The 26,419-nt window shown below is 40.1% G+C and overlaps 2 protein-coding genes across 3 annotated transcripts in view; one reads left to right on the top strand and one right to left on the bottom strand.

Annotated features, from left to right (window-relative positions):
- Positions 1-26,419, top strand: part of LOC134746260 (protein mothers against dpp) — a 118,414-nt gene that overhangs the window by 9,988 nt on the left and 82,007 nt on the right. The window contains exons 2-3 of one of the 2 annotated variants that reach the window (XM_063680612.1): positions 14,057-14,218; positions 14,315-15,321. In XM_063680612.1, the coding sequence (XP_063536682.1) occupies positions 14,057-14,218; positions 14,315-15,313 (1,161 nt within the window). In that variant the 3' untranslated portion in view covers positions 15,314-15,321. Of the gene's footprint in view, positions 1-14,056; positions 14,219-14,314; positions 25,517-26,419 lie in introns of those variants that run through there. The other variant, XM_063680603.1, reaches the window with a different exon arrangement.
- LOC134745904 (uncharacterized) overlaps positions 1-26,419 on the bottom strand; it is a 125,766-nt gene that overhangs the window by 23,362 nt on the left and 75,985 nt on the right. The gene's annotated exons all lie outside the window — the stretch shown is intronic.

The following is a 26,419-nucleotide window of genomic DNA, read 5'->3' as shown; positions in this document are numbered from 1 at the left end:
TTTATACAAACAAATCGATGTCACAATGAACATGACCCTATGTGTCAGTGTCAACACTGTCAAATAAAAATGCACTAAACAATGACTAAACATGACGGCACTGCAAATCCTGCCAGGTCGGCCAGGCAACGTCGCCAACGTCATAGAGTGGCAACGCCGCACGCAACGTATTTGTACACGACATTTGTGACACACACATACGTAAAATTGATGAAAAAATTACGTTGATTTATGTATGATTTCTGTATGAAACAAAGTTTTTCTATTAATTTAGCGCAAACGAATATTCGAAAGTAGATAAATGAGCAAATATTTGTGTAGTAATAGTGTGTAGTGCCTTAATTAAAGCAGATTGAATTTTGTATGAAAATCGAACCACCTTAACTCCTCCGGGCGCAATATATGTCCACCCAGGATCAAGTCACGAGTGCGCATTAGGCAGGGGCACTCTGTGAGGATGTGTAGGGGCGTCTCCTCTGCCTCCATACAGAGTCTGCACCGCCCCATGTCACGTTACCCCATAGTGTGCATGTGCTTATTTAGGCCGCAGTGCCCGGTAAGCACCCTGACCAAGTTGCGCAGTTGGTTCCTAGGCAGCGCCAAGGCGCTCGAAGACGCCTTTTTGCTGAAGGCCTTGATAAGCGCTTTGGAATGGTTCAACCCTGGTTTCTCCCTCCAGAGTTGAATGGTTTTGTAGTGACAGTAGGTCTTTAGGGTGAGCCGCGTTAGGCTTCTGGGAATCCCACAAAACGGCTCAGGACTGTAGTTCTTCCCCTTAGCCCCTGCTCGCGCGAGTTCGTCGGCCTTTTCGTTTCCAACGATACCCGCATGCCCCGGGACCCAACGTAGAACAACCTTGTTCCTGGCTCCAAGGTTGTTCAATAATTGCCTGCAGTTCTCAACCAGCCTCGATGTGGTGACATCAGAGGTTAGGGCTAAGAGTGCCGCCTGGCTATCCGAATGGATATAGATAGTATGGTTGCCGTAGTTGCTTTGCAGATTCATTGACGCACATTCAATAATGGCGTATACCTCTGCCTGGAATATAGAGCAAAAACGCCCTAGGTTTAAGCTGATGCTTTTCCTGGGCGCTTCACCATATATTCCGCAGCCTACTTCAGATCCGGATTTGGAGCCATCAGTGTACCACCTCAGGCTTCCTTCTTTCCACTTAATTTGACTGTTTGACCAGTCCTCCCTTTTGGGGAGTTCCACTGAGTAGAGTTTGAGTGGACAAAATTTGGGTGCCACAGTGTCGGACGGCATCCCAAGAACAGGAATATCGTACACTGATTCCTTAAACAGTCTCAGAGTTTGCGATAACCAATTACCTCTCCTCGCGCCCGCTATTCTAAGCATACTAGATCTCGCCTCCAATTCCAGATGCAGGTGAAGGGGCGGTAGATTTAGTATGGCCTCTAGGGCTGCCGTCGGGGAGGATGACATGGCTCCAGTGACGATGACACAGGCAGTTCTTTGCAGGCTGCCAAGCCTCGTCACTGTTGCCTTCTGCGTCGTTTTCCTGTACCATGCTACGGAGGCGTAAGACACTATCGGCCTCACTATAGCCGTGTACAGCCACAAGGCAATCTTGGGTTTTAGACCCCATCGGTTGCCTGCTAAACGACAGCATATTGCCAAGGCTGATCTAGCCTTTTGTATAGTTCCGTCCACATGCTTGTTCCAGGTCAGTTTCTGGTCCAGTGTTACCCCCAGATATTTGACCTCTGTTGAGAACGGAATAGTTTTACCATTCATGACAAGCGGCTTAAGTTTGTCTAGTTTCCGCTTGTTCGTGAATGGAACTATAATTGTCTTGTCCGCATTGATAGACAATTCATTATCTCTGCACCATGTATTTATGGTGTTGAGAGCCCTCTGCATAAGGTCTGATAAAGTACTTTGACAGTTGCCCCTCACCGTCACAACAAGGTCGTCTGCGTACCCCTGAGTGTCGATTCGGAGCTCCGCCATCTTATGCAGAAGTCCATCCACCGCGAGAGTCCAGAGCAAGGGAGATAGGACACCCCCCTGCGGGCAGCCTCTCACAGTGGCCACTTCCAGTGTAGTGTTAAGCAAGTCTAGCCTAACCATTCTGCTTGAGAGCATGCTTTGCACCCAGCGGATAGTGGTGCCGTCCACCTCCTTGGCCCTGAGCCCTTCCACCAGTGTCCGAGTGGGTGTATTATCAAAAGCGCCCTCAATATCTAGGAAGGCCGACAGGGCTATGTCTTTGTCTTCCAAAGCCCTTTCCACTCTGTCAACCAGCTCCAGCAGGGCAGTCTCTGTAGATCTGCCCCTACGGTAAGCGTGTTGGGTGTCGTGTATGGGTTTGTTTAGAAGACAGCTCTCCCTGATATACTTATCAATTACCTTTTCCAAGGTTTTAAGGAGGAACGAGGAGAGGCTGATGGGTCTGAAGGACTTGGCTAAAGCGTAATCCTTCCTCCCAGCCTTCGGTATAAATAATACCTTAACCATGTTCCACTGCTCCGGTAGGTGTCCCCAGGCATAACTAGCTCTGAAGATCCTGACCAAATGCGGGATTAGGACTTCAGCTCCTCGCTGCATTAGCACAGGGCTTACTCCGTCCAGGCCGCACGTCTTGTAAGGTTTAAAGGAGTTTATAGCCCACCTCACTATCCCAGGTCTTATGACGAGGGCAGCCTGCCTCCAGTCCTCTGGGCGAGGCCTATGCAGGCCTCTGACCAGCTGGGGCTCGTGTGACTGTCCTGCCCCCGGAAAGTGAGTTTCAGCCAAGAGCTCCAAAGTCTCCATCTCACTAGCAGTGAAGGAGCCATCATGCCTCCTGAGAAGGCCTACTTGATTACTTCTAGCTTTGGAGAGTATCCTGTGAAGTCTCGCTCCTTGAGGCGTATTTTCAATTTCCTCGCAGAACCTCCTCCATGACGCTCTCTTAGCTTTCCTAATCTCTTTACTGTATTCATTTAGGGCTTTCCGATAGACCGCCCACTCCTGTGTCCTCTTAGCCCTATTGAATAACTTGCGTGTTTTGTCCCTGAGCCTCCTGAGGTTGGAGTTCCACCATGGGACCACACGTTTGGTTGATTTGAACTTGGGAGCACAGTTTTCTTCAAAGGCACTTACAATGCCATTTGAGACCACCTCCACCGCAAGTTCTAAACTCTCCCGCGTTTTGATTACCTTCGCTGCGGATTCCAGATTACTTTCTAGGCTGCTCCTGTAGCCTTCCCAGTCCGTCCTCCGGGGATCCCTGAAGGTGACCGTTTGAACGCTGAGAGAAAAAGCTATATTAAAACAGATGTGCTTATGATCTGACAACGATTCCGCATCACTTACCCTCCAGTTCTGAATGTGCCTGGCTAGATTTGAAGATGCAAAAGTCAAGTCTAAAACCTCCTTCCTGACCCTAGTGACAAAGGTGGGTGTACATCCCATGTTTAGAATTTGGAAGTTATTGCATAGAAGAAAGTCATGTAGTAACTCACCCCTATCATTGATGTCGGTGCTTCCCCAGTTGGTGTGATGGGCGTTAGCGTCACATCCCACCAGCATTTCTGCGTTGTGTCTGCGGGCGTACTCGGCCACGGCTGTGAGATCCGCAGAGGGGTCGTTCCTGTCTCCAGGGAGGTATGCCGAGCAGAGTATAATTCTCTGCCCGCTCCATCCCTTGAGATTTACATACGCTGCTACCAGGTCGTCTGTGCATAACTCTGGAACAGGTAGAAAGTCAATGTTCTTGCCAAAAACAATGCAGGCCCTAGGCTTAATTCCATTAGTATTGCATAAAACTTTACCAACCGAATTCAGTCCTAGTATGGTTGAGTTTCGCACCCAAGGTTCTTGAAGTAGTGCGAGGTCGAGGTGTCCTGCAAGCCGGCTTTCAACAATGGCCGTGGCGGCTGCTGCATGATGGATGTTCGCTTGCAGGACCCTCGCGGGTGCCGTAGGTCCAAGGCCTTTTATTTGGCCCTTTTGGTGACCCGTTGTGGCCCACCCCTGCCTCTCGCAATAGGAGTCCCTTGAGGCCCTCCTGTCGCCGAGGTTATGGGTCTGGCCCTACCGGGTACCATGCCCCTCGTCATGCCCCTTGTGCCTCTGGCTGCCGGTTGCCCGCCCCCACGGCCACGAGAGCCCTGGGGTATGGTTCGGCCGCCAGGTACCTTGGTACTTGGCCCTGGAGTAGATTCGGCGAGGGACTGAGGTTGCTGTTCCGTCTGCTGTGCTGGGGGAGCGTTTGGCCCCCCTTTTAGCCGGAACAGTACTTTCTTAAAGCCAATGGCTACCTCTCCACGATTGGCCTTAAGAGTTTCGGAGGAAGGCTCATCCAGAGCGAAGGTGACCACCTTGCCCCCCTGCTCAGCCTTTTCCCCGAGAACTTTCCAGAGTTCTGTGTTCAGGCCAAAGTTCTGGACCCTGATCAGCGCCAAGGCTTCCTCCACTGAGGCCGCCTCAGACTCCGGAATAAAGGTGATAGCCGTGGCTGGTTTGGGTAATTCACCCTCCGGGATGACGGAGAGTTTGGCCTCCGGCCACGGCTTTAAGTTCGGGACCTCATTCACAAGCCAGTCCCTGCTAACCTGGTTAACACAGGTCACAAGTATCCAGCCTGTCTTGTGAATGAAGCCCAGAAACTGTGGTGCACCGCCCTTCGCATTTGCCCATTGCTGGACCATGGCGAGATTTAGATGCCGGTGGACCAACTTCATCTGGTCCTCACTCATAGGGTCCGAATTACGGATCCCTACTCGTGAGGACCCCGCTACCTCCCGAAAGCTCGGATGCCGAGACTCCCCTGAGGTTTCAACGCGGAGTTTCGGGGCCTTTTTCACTGATCCCTGCGGAGATTCGTCCTCAGATCGGACCCTTTTTACAGGGCCTTTTTCCGTGGCCGGCTTCTCCACAGTGATCTCCGCCCAGGGCTTACGGGCCATAGACAGGGCTTGCTCTTTGGCTACCCCGTCACCCATCAGCCTGCGGAATCTCTTGCGAGCAGCACCCGACAAGCGTTTAGAAACATGCAGCTCTTTGGCAGAGGAGTTGTCGTTGGGCGCACCAGAGACGATGTCGTCTCTGTCGACCTCAGCTTTCCCCTCCCCTCCCTGGGAGCAAACTTCGGGCGTGCTGGAGGCTTCTACAGCCTCCCTCGCTCCGATATTACCTTCGGCCTGGATCCCGTCCAGAGCCGAGGACATGGCGTCAAAGCTATTTAGATTTGTATTTATATTTGTATCTTCCATAAAACGTCCCACGAGTAGCAAGGGAAATGGTGGTCACAGTACGGCAGAGCCCCGCTTGCCGCCTGAAGGACTGAATACTGCTACGATTCGCCCCGGTTTCGTAGAGACGCCGTTTGAGACTGGTCTCGCCACCAGCCACGCATCCATCGGCACGGTACGTATGACACCTTGGATTGGCGGAAAATGGGGTAAGATAAGGGAGCAAGAAAGGGGGGAGATAGAGAAGGGAAGGAATTAGAAAATACCCCAGTAGCATTCCGGCCAGCACCCTGCTGGGCCTCCGTTTACTTACAGAGACCCAACAGAACGCCGTGCCAGAATGCCACTGGGGTAGAGGGGATAAAGATAGGAGTGAAGACAGGAAATGACTGTTTGGAACACGGGATGTTAACCTCTCGAAAGCCGGAACGCGGACCCACACTAGCTGACACCGAACTCCAATTATTAATTAAATTGGAATCCAATGCCTACCGCGCGGATCCCCGTTCCGGCGTTCGAGAGGTTAAAGACGGGAATTCTAGGGAAGGGAAAAGGAACACCTGGCGGGTGGGGATGCCACATCACTCGGCGTGGCCCACACCAGGCGAGGCCCTCACACTCTGCTACTAGTGGTCCGGGGTATGTTGGTAAACATAGCGACGCCCGTACTAACCACTAGCATTGCCCAGGGGGGACGACAGGGACGTGTGTGATGGACTTGGGGTGTTGGCCAATAGCTCAGCGTCGCATACCTGAGCGTACCTACTACCCCCTCCCCCCCCATGTATATTCTTAAGAGATACGATAAAATACGTAGACTTGTTAGATATAGCTAAGCTATCTATAGAGTGTATATTTGAAACTTGTGCGATAGAAATCTGTAAAACAACATTAATAATAATTGTAGTATATTGGCCAAACAATGCACGCAGACCTGATTTACTTTTTGAGCAAATGGATAAACTGCTCCAACTTGTTAATATAAAGTATAGTAACAAAAAGGTCATCATAGGAGATCTGAACATAGATATGCTAAAAACTACTACTCAATCCCAGAATCTGTTAAATCTTTTTAGAAATAGCAACTTCTATCAACACATTAAAGAACCAACTAGTTTCATTAAATTCAAAAACATGTTTGGATATTCTCTTTACAAATTTCGAAATAAATGGTGCTTGCCTTGCCATTGATGTTGTGGAGTTTGGTTTATCAGATCATAAGGGAATCCTAGTTACCACCACAATCATGGCTGAGAGGGAAAAATCTCGACGATCCCAATATCTTTACCTCAAAACAATATTACACAGAAATAAACCTTGATCAATTCAAAGAAGAACTACAAAAACTCAACTGGACAACAATAATAACACCGCAAAAAACAGTTAATGAGAATTTTAATAGTTTCGACACTACAATAAAGACTCTTCTTGATGTCTGCATTCCCAAAAACCAAATTAAATTAAAACCGGGACCAAAGAGACAATGGCTAAGTAAAGGGTCAAAAAAATCATTCGATTTCGGAAGAGCGGGGTTTTCTGTCACAAGCATATCTAATGCTTAAAAGAAGATCCCATCCCATGCTGTAAACTACTTGTAAGGAACCAATAAACATTTTTTTTATTTTTTTTTTCATTTTTTTTCAAAAAAATCATGTAAATATAACATCCAGCAGTAAACGTCGTGGTCGCCCCGTTATTAATCCCCTTACTAATACGTTTTTCTTATCACCAGTTGATCCGAACGAGGTATATAAAAGTATTCAACAGCTAAAAACAAATCCAGCCATGGAGTTGACGAGATTCCCCCTACACTTGTGAAAAAGTGTGGTAATGAGCTTATAATACCATTACCTACCTAATCAATCAGTCTTTTTCCACTGGAACATTCCCTGATTTCTAGCGGGTAGGTCTTGGGGAGTTCACCCTAAACATCTCAGGCGCCTCTATATATCTCTCTTAAGAAGTCGCCTGGATTATGGTAGTTTTATTTATGGAAGCTGTGCACATTTATCATTTAAAGAAATTAGATATTTTGCAAAATAAAGCTTTGCGTGTGTGCGGAGGCTTCATACGCAGCACTCCTGTTATAGCTATGGAAAGTGAACTCTCCATCCCTCTGGTTGTGCGCCGTTATTGGTTGGGTTGTAGATTTTTACTAAGAATTAGATCAAGATCAAACAGCCCCATTATTTCCGCGTTACAGAGCATTTTGACTAAACGTTACCTATTTTCTGTTATAAATTTTCCTTTGTTAGCAAACATTTATGATGAATGGAAAGATTTACCTGTGCATCACTGTGACAAATTGGATATGTACTCTTTGAACACGTGGGTGTCCTCGGTCATGTATAATGGATAGCATTGATTATATTGATGTCCCTAAGCGGCATCAACAGAATGAGACGTTGAGAAATTCTACACTGAGAGTGCTTACTGAGGAGTATGTCCAATTTCATAAAATATACACTGATGGTTCGAGGTGTGTACAAGGTGATGGAGCAGCTCTGTTTGATCCTCAGTGCAATGTTTCACTCATGTGGAAGCTGCATAATGACGCGTGCGTTATGCGAGCTGAACTTGTAGCTATTAAAGAAGCTTTGTGTTATGCAAATAATCTAGCTAATAGTGCTCCAGTTGTAATTCTATCTGACTCAAAGAGTGCACTTCAACACCTTAATCGTTGTGTTTATGGACAAAGAGGCATGCCTATTGCATATGAAGCTCTACAGTTGATTCATGAGTTTATTTGTAATGATAGGGTTGTCAAAATACAGTGGATTCCTTCCCTCGTAGGGTTAGTAGGAAACGAGGCAGTAGATAAGCTTGCTAAAACCGCTGTAATGGATGGCTCTGTACTCGATTCTATACCATATTCAAGTGAAGTAATTCCCAGAATTAAAAAAGATGTTTACATAAATGGGAATACCATTTTGGAGAACAAGCTTTATCAGGTGTTGGAATCTGGTACAGAACAATCCAAGATAGACCCTTGTGGATACCCTGGTTTGATTCTGCCAACTTCGCTAGAAAAGTGTTAGTCTCAGCCTTCCGAGTCCGGTCCGGACACATCCCTACAAACAAGTTTCTGTGCATGATGGGTGTTAAATCGTCACCACTGTGTGCAAACTGTCAGAAGACTGATGACTTGTCTCACGTGTTGTTGGAATGCGTCCGGAATTCGGACTTGAGAAAAAGATTTTTTGGTAGACTGGGCTCCATGCACAATGGGCAGATCAATTGTTGGTTGGCCGAGCCTATATCGGACAAAGCAATCAGGGTTTACCACTTTATTGACCTCTCCCTTGAGTAGGGAACTATGAAAGCATCCATGAGGCTGACATGTTCACCTAGAGTGTCCAAAGAATAAAAAAAAAACATTCCCTGATAAGTTAAAAATCTCGCTCATAAAGCCAATCCTGAAAAAAGGAAATCCAACGGACCCCGAACAATACCGCCCAATTGCACTACTTAGTACTTTTTCAAAAATATATGAAACGATTATGGCGAAACGTTTCACCTTTTTCTGCGACAAATGTAAACTTTTTGATGAATGCAATTTGGGTTTAGAAAAGTGAAATCCACTACTCTAACAATTTATAAATACATATATACAAGAAGCATTGAGATTAGTAGCAAATAAAAAATACGCGTTTGGATTACTATTAGATATGAGTAAAGCATACGACCGCGTCCAAAACGATATCCTCCTGAACAAGCTCTACGGAATAGAAGTTCGCGGCATCGCGCATAATTGGTTTAGGTCATATCTTGAAAACCGTCAACAACTTGTTGAAATAGACTACTTTGATGACAAAATAAAAACATTAAGTAAAATCCGGTCGCTCACAACAACCACAACCTCCTCTATCTTGCAGGGAAGCGTACTAAGATGTATTCTATTTATTATTTATATTAAGAGGCCGGTGTCGATTTTGGAGCAAAAATGTAAAATTGATAGATTTAGTCGTTGAAATTACATACGTTTTGTTACGTAATATCTAAATAACAAGTATTGGTTTCTATTAGCACGTCTCGTCTTCTCATCTTGCCTTTTAATAATGAGGTCGCAAGCGTGCGTCACTGGTAATATATGAAGAGAAGGGGCAGTTTTTAAAAATTCATCAACAAATTATGGTGGTAAATTATACAAATTGATGTATAAAAATAGTTTCAGCAAATGTTGTAGATTGTTTAAGTACCAAAATTACGTTGAAATTAAGTCGATTTTCAGAGAAATTGTCACTTGTTTTGAAGTAATTTCTGGAGAAAATTGAATTCGTTTAACTTTCACTTCCTCGAACTCTGTCATATAACAAAAATGTAATCTGATAAAGGTCAAGTGCAGAATATGTGTAATATAAATTTACCATTTTTAGCAGTCCAAACTTTACGAAATTTACAAATACGAGCGACAAAATCAGTGCTTTACGCGCGTTTACCTAAAAAACCATTACTAATTTAGTGAGGCTGTTTTAAAAAAATCGATCTGATAAAAGGCAAGATAAGAAGACGTGCTAATAGAAACCAGTACTTGTTATTTCAATAAGGGAACAAAAGGTGTACAATTTCACCGACTAAATCTATCAATTTTAAATTTTTGCGACTAAAATCGACATCTGCCTCTTAAGGACCTGCCAAAAATATTACAAAAGTACGATATTAAATGCCTCATGTATGCAGACGATATATCTATAATGTTTCCAAGCGAGCACAGTAATGAAGCTTCGAATACCTTAGATACTATCTTTAGTTGAGTTTTGAGCTGGCTAGAAGACTAAAATTTACAAATAAACTTACAAAAAACCAACCTAATACAATTTAGACCTCATCAAAAACAAGAATTAAAAATTGACTATCATAGTATTATTACAAAAATTGCAAATTAGAACTTCAAAGCACTTGCTTATTACTCGGTTTAGAAATTGACGAACACATAAATTGGAAAGCGCACACTGATAAAATAGCTGCTAAATTATCCAGTTTTGCATACCCTCTCCGACAAATAAAATTAAATACGGACCTAAAAACTGCGGTATGTGCGTATGATGTTTTTGCCCAAGCATGGCTGCAGTACGGAATAATACTGTGGGGCAATAGCGTAAATGTTAAAGATCTCTTTATTTTACAAAAGAGATGTATAAGGGTACTTGCAAATAAAAGAGATGAGGAAAGTTGCAAGCCTTACTTCCTTAAATTAAAAATTTTAACACTTACAGCCTTGTATATTTTAGAGACTTGCAAATTTGTTCGGAAACATAATGATCTTTTCGAAGAAAATAAATACCAAAGTTCAGAAACATATAACTTACGCCATCAAAACAGAATTTTTGTGAATGCCCCTGCTACGCTACAAATGTTCAAGAAAGTTCCGCGTGCAATGTCTATGAAATTTTTTAATCAAATTCTCCAACATATCTCAAACAAAAAAAAAACCACAACCTTTATAAAAAAACTTAAGGCCTACCTATTACAATTATGCCTATATTCCTTGCAGGATTTCTTCCAAGACCAACCTTAGCCTCGATTTTGTATAGATATGTGATGAGTGCAATATTATACTTATATAATAATGAAAAATGTTAATATTGTATTCCTTTTGTTAGTTAGTTAGTTATAAGCCAATATTCAATTATTCACCACTACCTACTGGGTAAGAATAATTATAATGTAAACTGCTACACCCTAGTAGGGCCCATGTTTGTACTTGATTACTTTTAACATCTTTGTAAAATACCATGGTTGCATTGAAAAAATGATATGATATGGTATCTCGCGTGCGAGATAGACTATCCGTCTTTCTCAAACTGTATTAATTAGAAAGGGAGGGGAAGGCAATCTCGCACGCGAGAAACTGCCACGGAACTCTCGTGCTAAGCAATCCTACTGTAGGCCTAGCACAGGATTGGATTGGCGCGACAGTATCTCGCCGTGAGATAGACTACCCGTCTTTTACTAACCTTATGAATAAAAGGGGGACGGGTAGTGTCGCGGCGAGATACTGTGGCGCCAATCATGTGCTAGCTCGGCTGGCCTGACTACTCAAAAAAAGCTTTGGTTTCCAATACTATTTTGATGTCAAAACTAGGGATAGACCAGAATCTCTGGAACTGTAGTAACAGCACCACTTTTCAGCCTGGCAACATCAGGTTTCATGAAACCTAGGAACACCGCTACAAGGATCAGAAGTCAAACTGTGGTCTAAAAACTACGTATACAACATAGTTCTGGACATCCTGGTCTAGGAGTAAGAACCAATTTGCAATTTGAACATGAAGCAATTTGGGAAAAAACTATCCAAATCCAATGCTCTGACACCCTTTCAACTGCCACCTGCATCAAGTACCTGCAATGAAAAGTTAAAAAGCTTCATTTGTCACTCACATTTTTATATTCAAGTGATATGAGTCACCAGTTGAGTAGTTCTGCAAATAATGAATCATGAAGTAAAAAATATACTTTAATAGTCAATTTCTAAGTAACAACTGCACCCATGTTGTTCTTCGCGTGAGAACTTGATATTGTACTTCCTTGTAACGAATTTTGAAAACCTAACGTATGCGGAGTGAAATCTGGACAAAGTTTTGAACATGTAAATAGTAAACAAAAAATTAAACTGAAATTTACATCCTTTTTCTTAAACAAAAACTACGGTTATAAAATCTGGTTCAGGTAAACCTTCCACCATTAGCCAGTTTCCTGCGAGAGATCGATTGAAGAAAATGACGGCCCGCTGAGTCACAAAATCTTACAGAGGTCATGAGATTATTCAAATGTGGCAGTAAAACTGTTTAAAAATATCTTGAAGATATGGGCATCAGCACACATCTAAGAAAAGTTAAGGCCACCGTATCCGAAAATAAAAATAAATAACTTTGAAAATGTGGGAACGTCATACCGACCAAAATGTGTAAAAAGAGCTGTTTTTGCGTATTGGGATTTATGGGGCACTAATCATGTCACTTATAATGAAAATTTATGGCAAGGTAACTATTATTTTGAGAACACCAATGCTCCAACGGACGAGAATGTGAAATATGTCGAGCATACGAAGTTTCCTAAAAAAGTTTTCCTAAGGAAGATAAAATTTTAAGTAAAAAAAAAAAATGCCAACATTTGTATTTTCGACACCGATGGCTTTAAAGTACTACAACTTCCGTTAAAAATTTCGCATTTGAGTAAACTTTATCTTGCATTTAACGTTGTTAAATACATTATTAAAATACATGAAAATGTATGAAAATTAACCATGTTGTTTTTATTTAATACGTCATTGAATTTTGTCTAGATTTCACTCCGCAATCCGCATACGTTACCTAGGTTTCACTTCTTGTAATAATATTAAATTTGGAAGTTTCATTTATACTTGTGAAACTTACATGCATTTAAAATTATTATTGATAAAGTTTTTCATTTTTAGGGTTCCGAAGTCAACTAGGTCCCGAGGTCTGTCCGTCCGCGGCTTTGCGCCGTGATCATTAGTGCTATAAAGTTGAAATTTGGCATGGATATCTAAATCAGTTCACCGACAGTCTTAAAAAAATTTTTTGGGTAGCCCCACTACACGAAAAGTAGGGAGGAATTTTGTTTCGACAAACTATTGTAACTTTATTTTTAATACAGTTGCTCAAAAAGTGCTACTTTACGTAGCTGTTTAGCGTGCGGAAAGTTGGTTTTCGCGAACTAGTACTTTTTACTTTTCCAATTTTTTTAAATTTATACTTGTTCTAATTCATGACTACTTATTGATAAGTGTTAATATTAGTTTCCTTTAAACGACGTAATCAACATAAAAACCTACTGTTAATGTAAGAATCCGAAAAATATACATATTTTATAATTTAATTACTTACCTCATTATCATTATAACACGTTTGTTTTTTAATATTGAATATTGAAAAACCGTTCTTAATAAGTTGTCTGAATGGAACGGAATAGCTGCCGAAACGCCTGTCAAAGATGAGGCGTTTTTTCTTACTTTTACTACCTACTAAGAGGCGTTTTAAGTTTCCAAAGTTTTTATTCCTTACTTGTTGTTTTTATTATTTTTTCGCAACTGTATTAAAAAACGTCGTTCGATACACGTGTGGAAATGTCATTCTTCACTCGTCCCGCCTACACCCTACTCCCCTACCTACTCCTACACTCCTACTCCTACTCGCCTACGGCTCGTGGCAAGATATCTCGGTACTCGTGAAGTAATAACATGCTTTCCGCACTAGTATTTACCTGATTAAAATAAAAAATAAATAAAAATAACTTTTGAACCATGGGTCCAAAAAATATGAAAAAAAAATCGTGAAATTAAAGCTTAATAAAAAATTTCAAGGAAAACTATAGAAAATGTGATTGGTTAAACCATTTTTGAGTTTTTGCAAGTCTTCCCTTAGTAAAAGTGCTATAGAGGTACTCCCTTTTGCTTGTTGTTATGCAGTGGTGGGTTTGCAGCCTTGGCCGCCCTAGGCCCCAGGCCCCTTATTAACTACTAGCCGCCCTTTTCTCAGCACCTTTCTATATAGACTGGCTCCCCTAATACCTCGCCGCCCTAGGCCCGGGCCTACTCGAACCTTAGGGCAAATCAGCTACTGTTGTTATGTACAGGATACCCATTGATAGTGGCCGTTCAAGGGAGCCGCCATGCTCTTAGCAGGTTTTTTTATTATATAAATCAATCTAGGACATATCACTGCTGGTGACGATAATATTAGGCCTGGTGACGATAATATTTGGCCAGGTACCATACTAAATTGCATACTCATTTTTCGGCAGCATAATCTCGCTGAGGCAGTTGTGATTCAATAATCAACAAAAATGTTTACTGTTACTAAACTTATATTGATCTGTCAATATTTTTTCAGGGCGACGAGGAAGAGAAATGGGCGGAGAAAGCCGTAGACAGCCTCGTGAAGAAGCTGAAGAAGAGGAAAGGAGCTATAGAAGAATTAGAGCGGGCACTTTCGTGCCCCGGAACTCCATCTAAGTGCGTCACCATACCACGCTCGCTCGACGGCCGGTTACAGGTATCAATGTGATTAACTTTTATAAGGAATGGAGAAATAAATTGTTATAGTATTGGAGAAACATTTAAGTGTGATATTTAAACTTATAAATTCCAGGTCTCCCACCGCAAAGGGCTGCCACACGTGATTTACTGCCGCGTGTGGCGCTGGCCCGACCTACAGTCCCACCACGAGCTCAAGCCCCTCGAGATCTGTCAATACCCCTTCAGCGCAAAACAGAAGGAGGTCTGCATCAACCCTTACCACTATAAACGGGTGGAGAGCCCCGTCCTCCCTCCTGTCTTAGTACCACGACACTCGGAATTCCCACCTGGGCATTCTCACATGCCCTTCCAAAGAACTGCGGAACCCGCAATGCCTCACAATGTCTCTTATTCCGGATCGGGCTTCCCGCCTTCGGCCAGTTCCGAACTCCCGGACACGCCTCCACCGGCGTACTCCCCGCCCTCAGAAGACATGGAACCGCCGGGCGAAGTCGCGCCCGTGTCTTACCAGGAACCGGTATATTGGGCTTCAGTAGCCTACTATGAACTAAACTGCAGAGTCGGCGAGGTGTTTCATTGCAACTCTCATGCCGTCGTCGTCGACGGCTTCACGGATCCGTCCAACAACAGCGACAGATTCTGCCTAGGACAACTGAGCAACGTCAATAGAAACTCGACCATTGAAAACACCAGACGCCACATAGGAAAAGGCGTGCATTTGTACTACGTGGGCGGGGAAGTGTACGCCGAATGCCTGTCCGACGCCGCCATCTTCGTGCAGAGCCGCAACTGCAACCACCACCACGGCTTCCACGCCTCCACCGTGTGTAAAATACCGCCCGGCTGCTCCTTGAAGATCTTCAATAATCGCGAATTCGCGCAGCTGCTGTCTCAGAGCGTGAATCACGGCTTCGAAGCGGTCTACGAACTTACCAAGATGTGCACGATCAGAATGTCGTTCGTGAAGGGATGGGGAGCGGAGTACCACCGCCAGGACGTGACGTCGACCCCGTGCTGGATCGAGATCCATCTCCACGGCCCGCTGCAGTGGCTGGACAAAGTCCTGACGCAGATGGGGTCGCCCCACAACGCCATCTCCTCTGTGTCCTAGCTGTGTGCCTGAATTCCGACCCCACCGTATGTATTTCCTTCGTATTACTCGTGCGACCATTTATTGCACGCAAATTGCCCTCTTATTACTGCATTTTAAACGCGAACATTTTGTACATTTGTACATTATTTTACTTTTATAATCGTTTAATTCGCGCAATCTTACACGTTATTCCATATAGGTATCAGTTGTTATACCTATTGCTAACTATTTTAATGGCTTTCGTAACCTCGGTATTTTACTTGAGCACATTATTGTGGGTTAAAATTTAATAGAGTTTAACACATAGAAATTGAAGTACAAATTTCACTAAAATGTATGTGATAAAATGTGCGAAAGCTATCGCTAATGTCAAATGCAGATCTTTTTATAAGACTCACCATAATTAATTGGTAGCCCGGTAAAAATGAATTTGTATGGTTACAGCGATATTGAAATATAACCTAATTATATAGTTCCGGTTTGAATTTTGCATTGTACCTATACATATAGCGAGTTCTAGACCTTAACGAAGCGTTTTGACGAAAGCTTGGGACAACGTTTTTAGTTCTCTACATATAGTGCAGTACCTATTTAAGTAATAAAATCCAATTTAAAGACAATAGTGATAAAACAGGAAGCAAAAACATAGCAAGGAAGGTAACATATTGCAGCAAAACAAAATTGATACAGACATTATATAGGTAGACTTGCCCTTGCCCAGAAGTATTAAGCACCTCGTCAAGCATGAATCTGATATTAAAAATATTATACATATTTATGTAAACTATTAAGATGTATTTAAACATCTGTACATAATTACTTTATAAAACTCCTGAGTACAGTCAGCATCAATGGTAGTTGTAGTTGGTAGCAAATAAAAAACGCGGCAAAATAATCAACCCGCCTGTCTGATATAAAACTGCGCTGCCTGTCTATACTTTTTCAAAAGTATCTTCCGCACTCATTGTTTAATGCGCTTTTGACGCGAAGTTTCGTCCCCTACTATGTTTACCTAACTAAAGGCATAAAAAAGTGTCCTATTAAGCGACAGATTGCGATAAGTAAAGGAAGATGAGGATTTTTGTATGACAAACGTTTATTGAGCACCATTCGTTAGTACGTAAAAAACAAAAAACTTCAGTCTAGTATTTCCGTCTTTATATTACGTCATTTAAATTTTCATCACGAAATCATTGAAATCATATGAAGTAAAACACTACTTATAAAAAAATTAAAATGGGTTTCAATATTTCTGGCCAGGGATGTACATTAGTGTGCAATATAATAGCAGTTTATTTATAGTAGGTAACTTGCTAACTTGACTAAATAATTTTTAAAATAGGTTTTGGACAATAATGCTTAGTCGTGAGCGGCACTATCACTAGATCCTAATGCAAACAATCCAAGTAGTTAGTCGGTCAATAATCAACAGTCTTAATGATCAACCATTGGTGCACTCTGCGAGGAAGATCGCCTTATAGAAAAGTTTATCTTTTTCACAATGAGTTTTATAAGAATTGCTGCTAGGAAGTAATAAAGCCAGTTTTCATAATTATTATTGTTTTTACTTACAATATTATTTAGGTAAAGTTTATAGTTAATTTTGAATTATTGTTAAGTAATGCAGAAGAATATTTAAAAAAGTTCCAATATAATTGATCTAAAGTTATGATTTTCCCCTTAATTTGAATTTTCTCATTGACTGCTATTACATTGCACACAGCTGTATGGATGGATGTATTATGTAAACAAGCTTACGAAAGGTCATGTCTCAAAAAAGTCACAGATCATTTTGATCATCTTGCTGGTGTTATCGATGGTAGAGGGATACAATGGCTATAGGTATAGGCGCAAGTATACCGTTATAGCTTCAATAGTTTTTCTAAATAAGCTCAAAGTAAGTGTCCAAGCCGTAAGTCATCTAAGTGTAATTGTTAAAATAAGTATAAAGACATAAATTAAGATATAATTATACTCTTAAATGTTTATGACAAGATAGATATCATCAATGTACATAATGCTCTATAATGGTATTTTAATTTTAAACAAGTCCAAATTTATTGTATGAAATCTTGCATGCTTTTTGTCAAGGTAAATCGGTGATATTATCAATATATGTACGGATCGTATGTTATTTTAGGGCATATTTTTGTAAGAATTAACGTACACTCGGCGTCACGGAAATCGCACACCCACGGATTTTTGTTTCAAGCCGTTATAAACCGTATGTTGTTGAAGGTAAAGTATGAGTGTGTGGGTTCATTTTAAAGATAATTTAACCCTTCATTTAAAAACAATGCAAAAGTTACTAAAGAGTAAAAAAAAAATATTTTTCAATAAGAAATAAAAATCGTATATTCATGCAAAAAATCAACAAATTAAAACACAATAATATCAACAGATATTGGAATACAAATGCCTAAAACTAAACTTTAAAATCTAGTGTTGCCTCCTTTGGCCTTAATTACTGCCTCCATGCGAGCCTTCATGGACCTCACGAGAGTCACGATGTGCTCTTGAGGAATAGCATCCCACTCCTCAATGACGGCATCTCGAAGCTGTTCCAGGGTCGCAGGTGCAGGATCACGTGACCGCACCTTCCGTTTTAGCCGATCCCAAAGGTGTTCTATGGGATTCAGGTCCGAACTCCTTGCTGGCCACTGCATAGCTGTGATCCCAACCTGATCAAGGTAGTCCCGTACAATCAACGCTGTGTGGGAGCGGGCGTTATCCTGCATGAATGTGAATCCAGAACCGACAAATTCGGTGTATGGAACCACATGGTCCTCCAGGATCTCTGTGATGTACCGATGAGCAGTCATGGATCCCTGGCCTCGACCACCACCAGTGAGGGAAACACAAACGAGCTCGGTTTCGCCGGCGAGGGAAATGCGACCCCAGAACATGCAGGATCCTCCTCCGTATCCGACGGTTTCTTCAAGACAGGCCTGTGAATAACGTTCCCCTTGCCTCCTGTACACTCTTCTGCGCCTATCGTTGCTGAAAAGACACACCCTGGTCTCATCGGAGAAGAGAACAGCCTTCCATTGGTCGACCGTCCAATCCTTGTGTTCGCGAGCAAACTCACGTCTGATTCGCCGATGCTCTGCCGTCAATTTGGGACCCGTAGCCGCTCTATGGGGCATGATCTTCTTCTCCCGCAACCTTCTCCTTACTGTAGAGACGCTCACCACCGTCCTCCGAACTGCTCGTAGCTGCTGCTGCAGCTGGACAGCATTGGAGAAACGGTCCCGTAAAGACGTCGACACAATAAAGCGGTCGTCTCTCTCGGAAGTGCAGCGTTTTCCTCCGGATCCAGGCTTCCTGGTGAAGTTTCCAGTCCTTCGGAATCGATGAACTGCTCGAAGAACTCGGAAACGGCTTATGTTGAGCTGCCGAGCAACCGCAGACTGCGTCATTCCTGATTCCACCAGGGCTACTGCTTGAGCTGATGCTGCTTCCGTGGTATCAATTTTCTTGGGGTCTCCAGCTGTTCCGGTGTGACGTCTGTGAACCCTGGATGCCGAATGACCCATATCTCACTTTTACCCCCCTTTTATTCCTATCCAAGTTAACGCAAATAGCGACCCTTACAACGCGTATTCTAGGTGTTCTTTCAGAACGCCATAATTTCGTGATTATTATTATTTATTCCAAAAATGCTTTATTCATGCTTTAAAGCTTATTAATTGTACTTTTTAATGATATTAATATTGATAGGGGTATATACATATGATAAGAGCTGTGTTCGCTTGAAACAAAAATCGGTGGGTGTGCGATTTCCGTGACGCCGAGTGTATGTTCATAGTTTAGTCAAAAATGCAGCTTTATATTTATGTATTTTGTATATTTTGTGACTTTTCAATATTTATACCATTTGTAAAACGACAGTTATAGAATATTAACTTAACTAACTTAGCGGTTTCACTCACGTGTTTTTAGTCACTCGCGCGAGTTATAGAATATACAATCAAACACGTGAAACTAACTGCTATTCATCCTGTGTAATTATTACTATCGTCATATATAATATATGTACATATGTATATGCATTTAAAAACATTGCATGCAAAATGTACATGGATGCTCAATACTTTTGGGCAAGGCTTTATCGACACCGATGTGCGAATGTTCGCCTTGACATTATATCTTGGTGTACATAATATTGTCTTCGGTTACCGCGATAGTTACTCATGAAATAAAACTATGAAAACGGATTATATCGCGTATATTGAATTTATAATACATCCCGACGTTTCGAACTCTTTACAGCGTTCGTGGTCAACGGGTGACTGAGGAAAAATTACAAAATGCAAAAATACCCACATACTAAAATAATGAACAATCATAGACTACAAACTTTAAGGCTGGTTGTACATGCAAAATCGGTTCATAAGGCTAGTTATACACTATAATTATTTTTCAAGTAAAGATATATATATATACGCGATAAAAATAAACTATGCCGGCTCCAACCCTACACCACGGACCCGAGAAGATTTAATTCCCTCCTAAATTGTAGGAGGGTATCCCAATATGGGACCGGCAACAAACTCAGCGGGACACATCTTTTCAAAACATATTATACTCAGAATGTCCAACATCATCCAACACTAAGGTCTCACAGTCTATGTCTCGCTTGCTCCTTTATCAGATGGACTACAGGATCCCAAGCTGGTGGTAGAGAAAAGCCATCTTCCCTATTAAAGTTTGGATATTTCTTAGCGCGAGGCCATGATTGTTCATTATTTTAGTATGTTGGTATTTTTGCACTTTATAATTTTTCTCAGTCACCCGTTGACCACGAACGCTGTAAAGGGTTCGAAACGTCGGGATGTATTATAAAAATAGAAGAATTTTGCTACTGGATACTGTAGAAGTAACAAATTTTTGCAATATATTGTATAAATTATGTAAAAGTCACAGGTAAAATAGTTAAATAAGTGATATGTGTTCTATATGTTGTAATAATCTAAAACATAGACTGTTAATAAGAAATTTTGTTGCAGCTTATGCCCACAACAGACTTCGCTTTTGTATTTTCGCAAATATGGCGTTACTTTCGTTTGCAATAAGTATAAAAGGGAAAAGATAGGACACGAGTATTTGGACAAATACGGCTATCTGTGTTATTGGAATCCGGAATAAAGTAGCTTATTTGCTAACAGTTAAAAAAGAAATTAATTTATCTACTCTGACATGTGATGAATGCATTATTGTTATTTCTGTACGGTAGTACTATTAGTTATTACCACAGAATAACTAATAGTACTTGGTATTACAAAACTGTTGCATTATTTTCAAATACCTACAGATTGTAACAAAATAGGACATAACTTGGATTTTATATTATTTCTTAATATGCGAACCATTAAGTAATATTATTTATCTCAATTTTAAATTTTAAACATTGACATGAGGATTCATTATTGTAATCACTGTATTGTTTAGGTAGAGCATATATGAAATGTTATTATAATAATACTTACCCAAGTCTACTACCGTAAAATAATCTGCACAAGTTTTAATTCAATGAAAAAGTGTGTTATATTATATTTTTGGAACGAGGTAAATTTATGTACAAAATGTGTTTATTTTTGATCATGAGCGTTAAAAAAATCTAAAAAGTTTACTTAAAAACCGGACAAGTGCCAGTCGGACTCGCCCACCGAGAGTTCCGTACTTTTTAGTATTTATTCTTATAGCAGCAACAGAAATACATCATCTGTGAAAATCTGTGTAATTGTCTACCTATCACGGTTCATGAGATACAGCCTGGTGACAGACAGATAGACGGACAGAGGAGTTAGTAACATGGTCCCGTTTTAAGGGTTCCGTACCCAAAGGGTAAAAACGGGACCCTTTTACTAAGACTCCGCTGTCTGTCTGTCTGTCTGTCTGTGTGTCTGTCTGTCCGTCTGTCACCAGACTGTATCTCATGAACCGTGATAGCTAGACAGTTGAAATTTTCACAGATGATGTATTTCTGTTGCCGCTATAACAACAAATACTAAAAACAGAATAAAATAAATATTTGTAAATAAAACAAACGCGATTTTTTGCCGTTTTTTGCGTAATGGTACGTAACCCTTCGTGCGCGAGTCCGACTCGCACTTGGCCGGTTTTCACCCTTTGGGTACGGAACCCTAAAAAGACGGTAGCAGTCGTTTGGGAAATCAAGTATAAATACATATAAATCTAACATTCAGTTTCAGTGATCTTAAAAAGTTAAAACATTTTTGTACAGTTAATGTGCCTCATAATATCTTACTACATTTTATATTTTCATGTTGTTGACAAATGACACATTCTATGGATTTATTTTCTTTTCTTCGTGAAAAAAATCATGAGTTCTAGCCTCGCTTGCGCCTATAATGCAAAAAAAATCTACGAAAAAAGTACAAAAAAAGGGTGTAACCCATTTACTCTACTTATATTTCTAAAACTAAATAGTTTGAGCCGTGCCTTGGTCATGTATTAACTAGTAAGCAGGAGAACTAGTAAACAGATACTGATTTTTAATTTTTGAATATTACCTAGTTATGGACAAGCAATCAAGTAATTACACTTTTTTAATTAACAAAAAGTTTCAATACAGTAAGTAAAATAATCAAACGTGGTTCAAGCGCGTACCGTACTTCGGCGGTTAAATATTTTCGACTGTCCTAGTAACCCTATTGCTATGTCGATTTCTAGAATCTTTATTATACGAGTAAGGCAACATCTTCTGCTGCTTTGATTGAATTATGCAACAGCAAGTACTAACTATATTTCAGTGTATGACACCAAATCGGGACGTCCTATGTCAAAAATAAAGATAAAATTGATCTCAAAGTATATTAAGAGCTATATAGTTCCTGAAGACGTCCCATCGCCTTGATAGTGCAATTATAATGAAACTAATGAATACTGATTAGATAGGCGCTGTGAAAACAATTTATTGAGTGTGTATTAAAGTTTTGTGACTTCACAGTTTCTAATACAGTGTGGTTGTTTATGGCCTTTTTAAACTAGGTAAAGTTAGGGAACAAATCAAATTATTTTATTAAATATTTTGATTTGTGTTTTTAAGGGCTTGGTTTCTTAGGGATATTTTCTATAGAATATGACATCTATTTCAGTTTATAGGTGAAGTTGGTTTATTATTGGCGGTTGGGAGTAAATAATCTTTAGGGCAAACTTGCGGCCGGCCTAGCTATGCTAACAGGAAACCAAGTAATAATCGGAGCTCGAACATTCGTAAAGTATGTAAATGCCAAAATATAAAATTCAGCCTCCACTTAACATAAAATAACAATGTTTTTATTGTCAAACCAGATATTATTAAAAAAACATGACAGATGTTTACAGAAATATGTAGCGATCAGAAATCGGATAGATTTCTTAGATTATAGAAGTTAGTTAACACAGTGTGTTGAATATGTTTATGAGATTTATTTTGTACCCGGTGTATACACAAGTTTCCAGATTTTATTACGTTATACTGCAATAGTGTGAACATAATAGATACACAATATGTAGACTCTGAAACGCAAATAAACACTTGTACCTAAACAAGTTTTATATAAAAAAATAGTTCACTTTTAGGTCAAACCACTCTCATATTAAACTGATTCCCGAAATTTACCTCAGGGTATTTGTCGCCACACAACAGGAATGTCAAATCTGGAGGCGTTTCTAATTGCAATAACATAACAGGTTATCAATTTCATCTGGGTTTGTTAAATTCGTTTTTGAAAGATTACGTTGACGTTAAAAAGATTTGAGCATTCTCATTGCTGAGATATTTCATCAGATAGGAATAGGCCAGTAAAATAAAGTTGGTGGTCTCATGAAAATATGTTTTTTTCTATTAACAGCGTGGCCTGTTATAATGTGCCTTTAAATATAAATTCCCGTCGTGAGCTAGCGGGTTTTGAATTAACATATAAACAGACATATATTCTCAACGGACAGTTTTCTTATTCGGTACCATTACTAATTGAATTGCTATTTTCTAGCCAATAAAATTACGTAAAATGTGTCAAAGTAAATTAACAGCGAAAGTTTTTTTATGTATTTACATTATTGGTATCCAAGTCAAACATTTTGCTGTTATATAGGCGAATTCTGATTGTAATAACAGTGTATTTGATCTGGATTACTCCTATTTGTTTTTTCAGTGCCTTAAAACAATTTATGCCTTATGTTTTTACTGTAGGTACGGTTAAATAGTACAGTGTTGGTTGACCCATAACATTAATATAGTGCCTATGCAATAGTCGACGAGTGCATGCCTTACATTTATGACGTATATTATATTAAATAACAGTTATTTACGATACAAGTGCGGAAAAGAGGAAATTCGAAACGGGTGGCGATAAATTAAAACACGACCGCAGGGAGTGTTTTAAATCGACACGAGTTGCGAATTACCTATTCGCACGTGTATCGTACAACGTTTTACAGTACATATGGCCCTTTAAACTTTCGACATATGCACGAAAAGTGCTCTTTTACGCACTAGTGCGAGAAAGTAGCATCATATGTACTGTAAAATATATTTTCTGCATTTCGACATGTTCAATATATTGTGCAGATATACTTTTGGTCCTTTCATACGTTAGCTTTTAATATAATAAAATGGAAATTTTAATCGGTAGTTGAAATTTAACGCGGATTATTGTTTTTATTCTATATTTTTAGTAGAGTTATAAAATTTTGTATATAACGTTGTACTGTATTGTACAAAATGTATGCGTAGGTAATGGTGTGGTTATTGTACTTGTATGTGTCTTGGTCGTTGTTTTGTTATAAGATTGTTTTTGGTTACGCGTTGGCATTTGGACTTGGTGTATTCGCTGGTCTGGAGCTTTAAGGTTTAGTTAGTTAGGCTATAGCTAATTCTCAGACAAAAAGCTATTTTTTTTAAAGAAATAAAAAAACCGGCTAAGTGCGAGTCAGACTCGCGCTAGAAAAGTTCCGTACCATTATCTATAAAAACAGCAAAAAAAACACGTTTGTTACCGATATGTCATTTTAAAAAAATCCGTCCAGTATCCTGAGCTACAGGGTGTACTGATTTTCAGTATTTAAACCCATAACCCTACTTTCTGTTTAAGTCGCAGTCGAGTAAAATGTTGATATTGGAGTAGAACGTCTACAAATGTATAGACAAAAGTGAAATTAATATTCCTCCAAGTTTCATATTACGAGAATATCCCCTGAAAGGGTATAAGCGCTAAATCTGGATTCAGCTATTATTTTCTATAACAAGATGTATTTTTTCCGCAAAGATGTCTAGGACTTTTTCGTGTAGAATTTATTAAGCTTTAATGTTGCCTTACACCATATTTTCATAGAGAACGTATATTTAGAGTAAAACGCAAATTTCTCCAGCATGGTACACATTTTTTAAGATGGCTGCGATTCCTCGAGGTCCCCAAATGTCAAATAGTGTGGACATGAAAAAGAGACCTTTAATTAACATACATACCAAATTGAATATCTTTGGAAGGATTTCGAGGTGAAACTTAATCCGATTGTGCTATTAGGTAACAAAAGGTGTACAATTTCACCGACGATCTATCAATTTTACATTCTTGCGACTAAAATCGACACCGGCCTCTTAAAATTAACAGATGTTTAACATAATTATGACATAATTTATTTTGTTGTCCCAAAAAAAATTGATGCCTGTCGAGAGTCAAATTCACCTTATTGCGCGAACATACGCGCTTATTTACTGATTATTGATTATAAACCATTAGGCAATATAAAACTGTATCTGTTTAGTCGTTTACATAGGTAAGGTATGTTACAGTAGGTTGGTTTATTGGGCAGATACTTGGTTTTTTTGAAACATTTTACTGATATATTGTGTATTCTTGCTAAATAAACGCAATATGACCTTAATACACTAAGTCCAAGTGTATATAAATTGTGTCAGTAATCGTGAGCAGGATTGTGGATGTCTAAATTAGCATTAAACGTTTAAATCTTTATGCAAGATAAAGATGTAAAAGTGTAATTTTAGCTTGGTTGGCTGTTTACTTTTTAAACAATTTTTGGAAAAATAATTTTTGACAAGTGTAAGGGACTGGGAGCCTACAAAATTATGTTGTACAAAAATTTATGACTACTTGAATTAAGTTCTCGCTAAATAAGTTAGTGTGTGTAAGTGCAAAGATGCCATCTGTAATTTTTATTCATCTCCGTTACGGAATAAACTTTCTTTTATTAGTTGCGCGTTTTTCTTAATCTCCCGCAACTTTCCTGTAAGTAAATCAATAAAAAAATTGATAACTAAATCGCCGTAATACGTACAGTCTGGCAAAAAAAGAGTAGAAATTAAAAAGTGGCAACACTGTAGTGTCATCCCTTTCAAATCAATCTAAGAAAAACGGGACGACACTACAGTGTTGCCACTTTTTAATTTCTACTCTTTTTTGCCAGGCTGTACACAGTTCAAAAGAAATGCCAAAAAGTGTATAAGGTACAGCGGGATAATTTCGACTGGCAAGTTATATTTATTTATTTACTAGCCTAGCTTTTGCTCGCGACTTCGTCTGCGTGGAATAAGTAGTTTGGTTACCTTAATTTTTAAGCAAATCTGCTTTTTATTACACCCTTCTTTTCACCCCCAAAAGGGATGACTACGCGGGTTGTCTGAGAAGTAACTTTGTTTGATGTGAAAAAAATAAGAATATAGCAAATGTATTTATTTTATTTGTCTACGTAAGACTACGCGGGTTGTCTGAGAAGTAACTTTGTTTGATATGAAAAAAAAAATGATAATATAGCAAATGTATTTATTTTATTTGTCTACGTAATCCCCCCGAAGTTCTACGCACTTGTCCCAACGAATCTGCAACTACTCTATGGCTTTACGGAAGTACGTCTCTTCAAGGGCCTCGAAATACGCATTGACCTCCCGTATAACCTCCTCATTGGACTAAAATTTTCGCCCTGAGAGAAATGTTTTGAGTTTCGGGAAGAGGTGATAGTCCGACAGGGCCAAATCTGGTGAATAAGCAGGGTGTGGAAGAAGTTCAAATCGTAACGCCGACAATTTTTGTGCAGCGACATGACTTGAATGCACCGGAGCGATGTCATAGTGAAATATCACTTTCTTTTTTGCCAAAC

Source organism: Cydia strobilella, chromosome 1 (genome assembly GCF_947568885.1).
Source record: "Cydia strobilella chromosome 1, ilCydStro3.1, whole genome shotgun sequence".
Classification (NCBI taxonomy): Eukaryota; Metazoa; Arthropoda; class Insecta; order Lepidoptera; family Tortricidae; genus Cydia; species Cydia strobilella.
The sequence above is the reverse complement of the archived record's forward strand: the minus strand, read 5'-3'. Positions and strand labels throughout refer to the sequence as shown.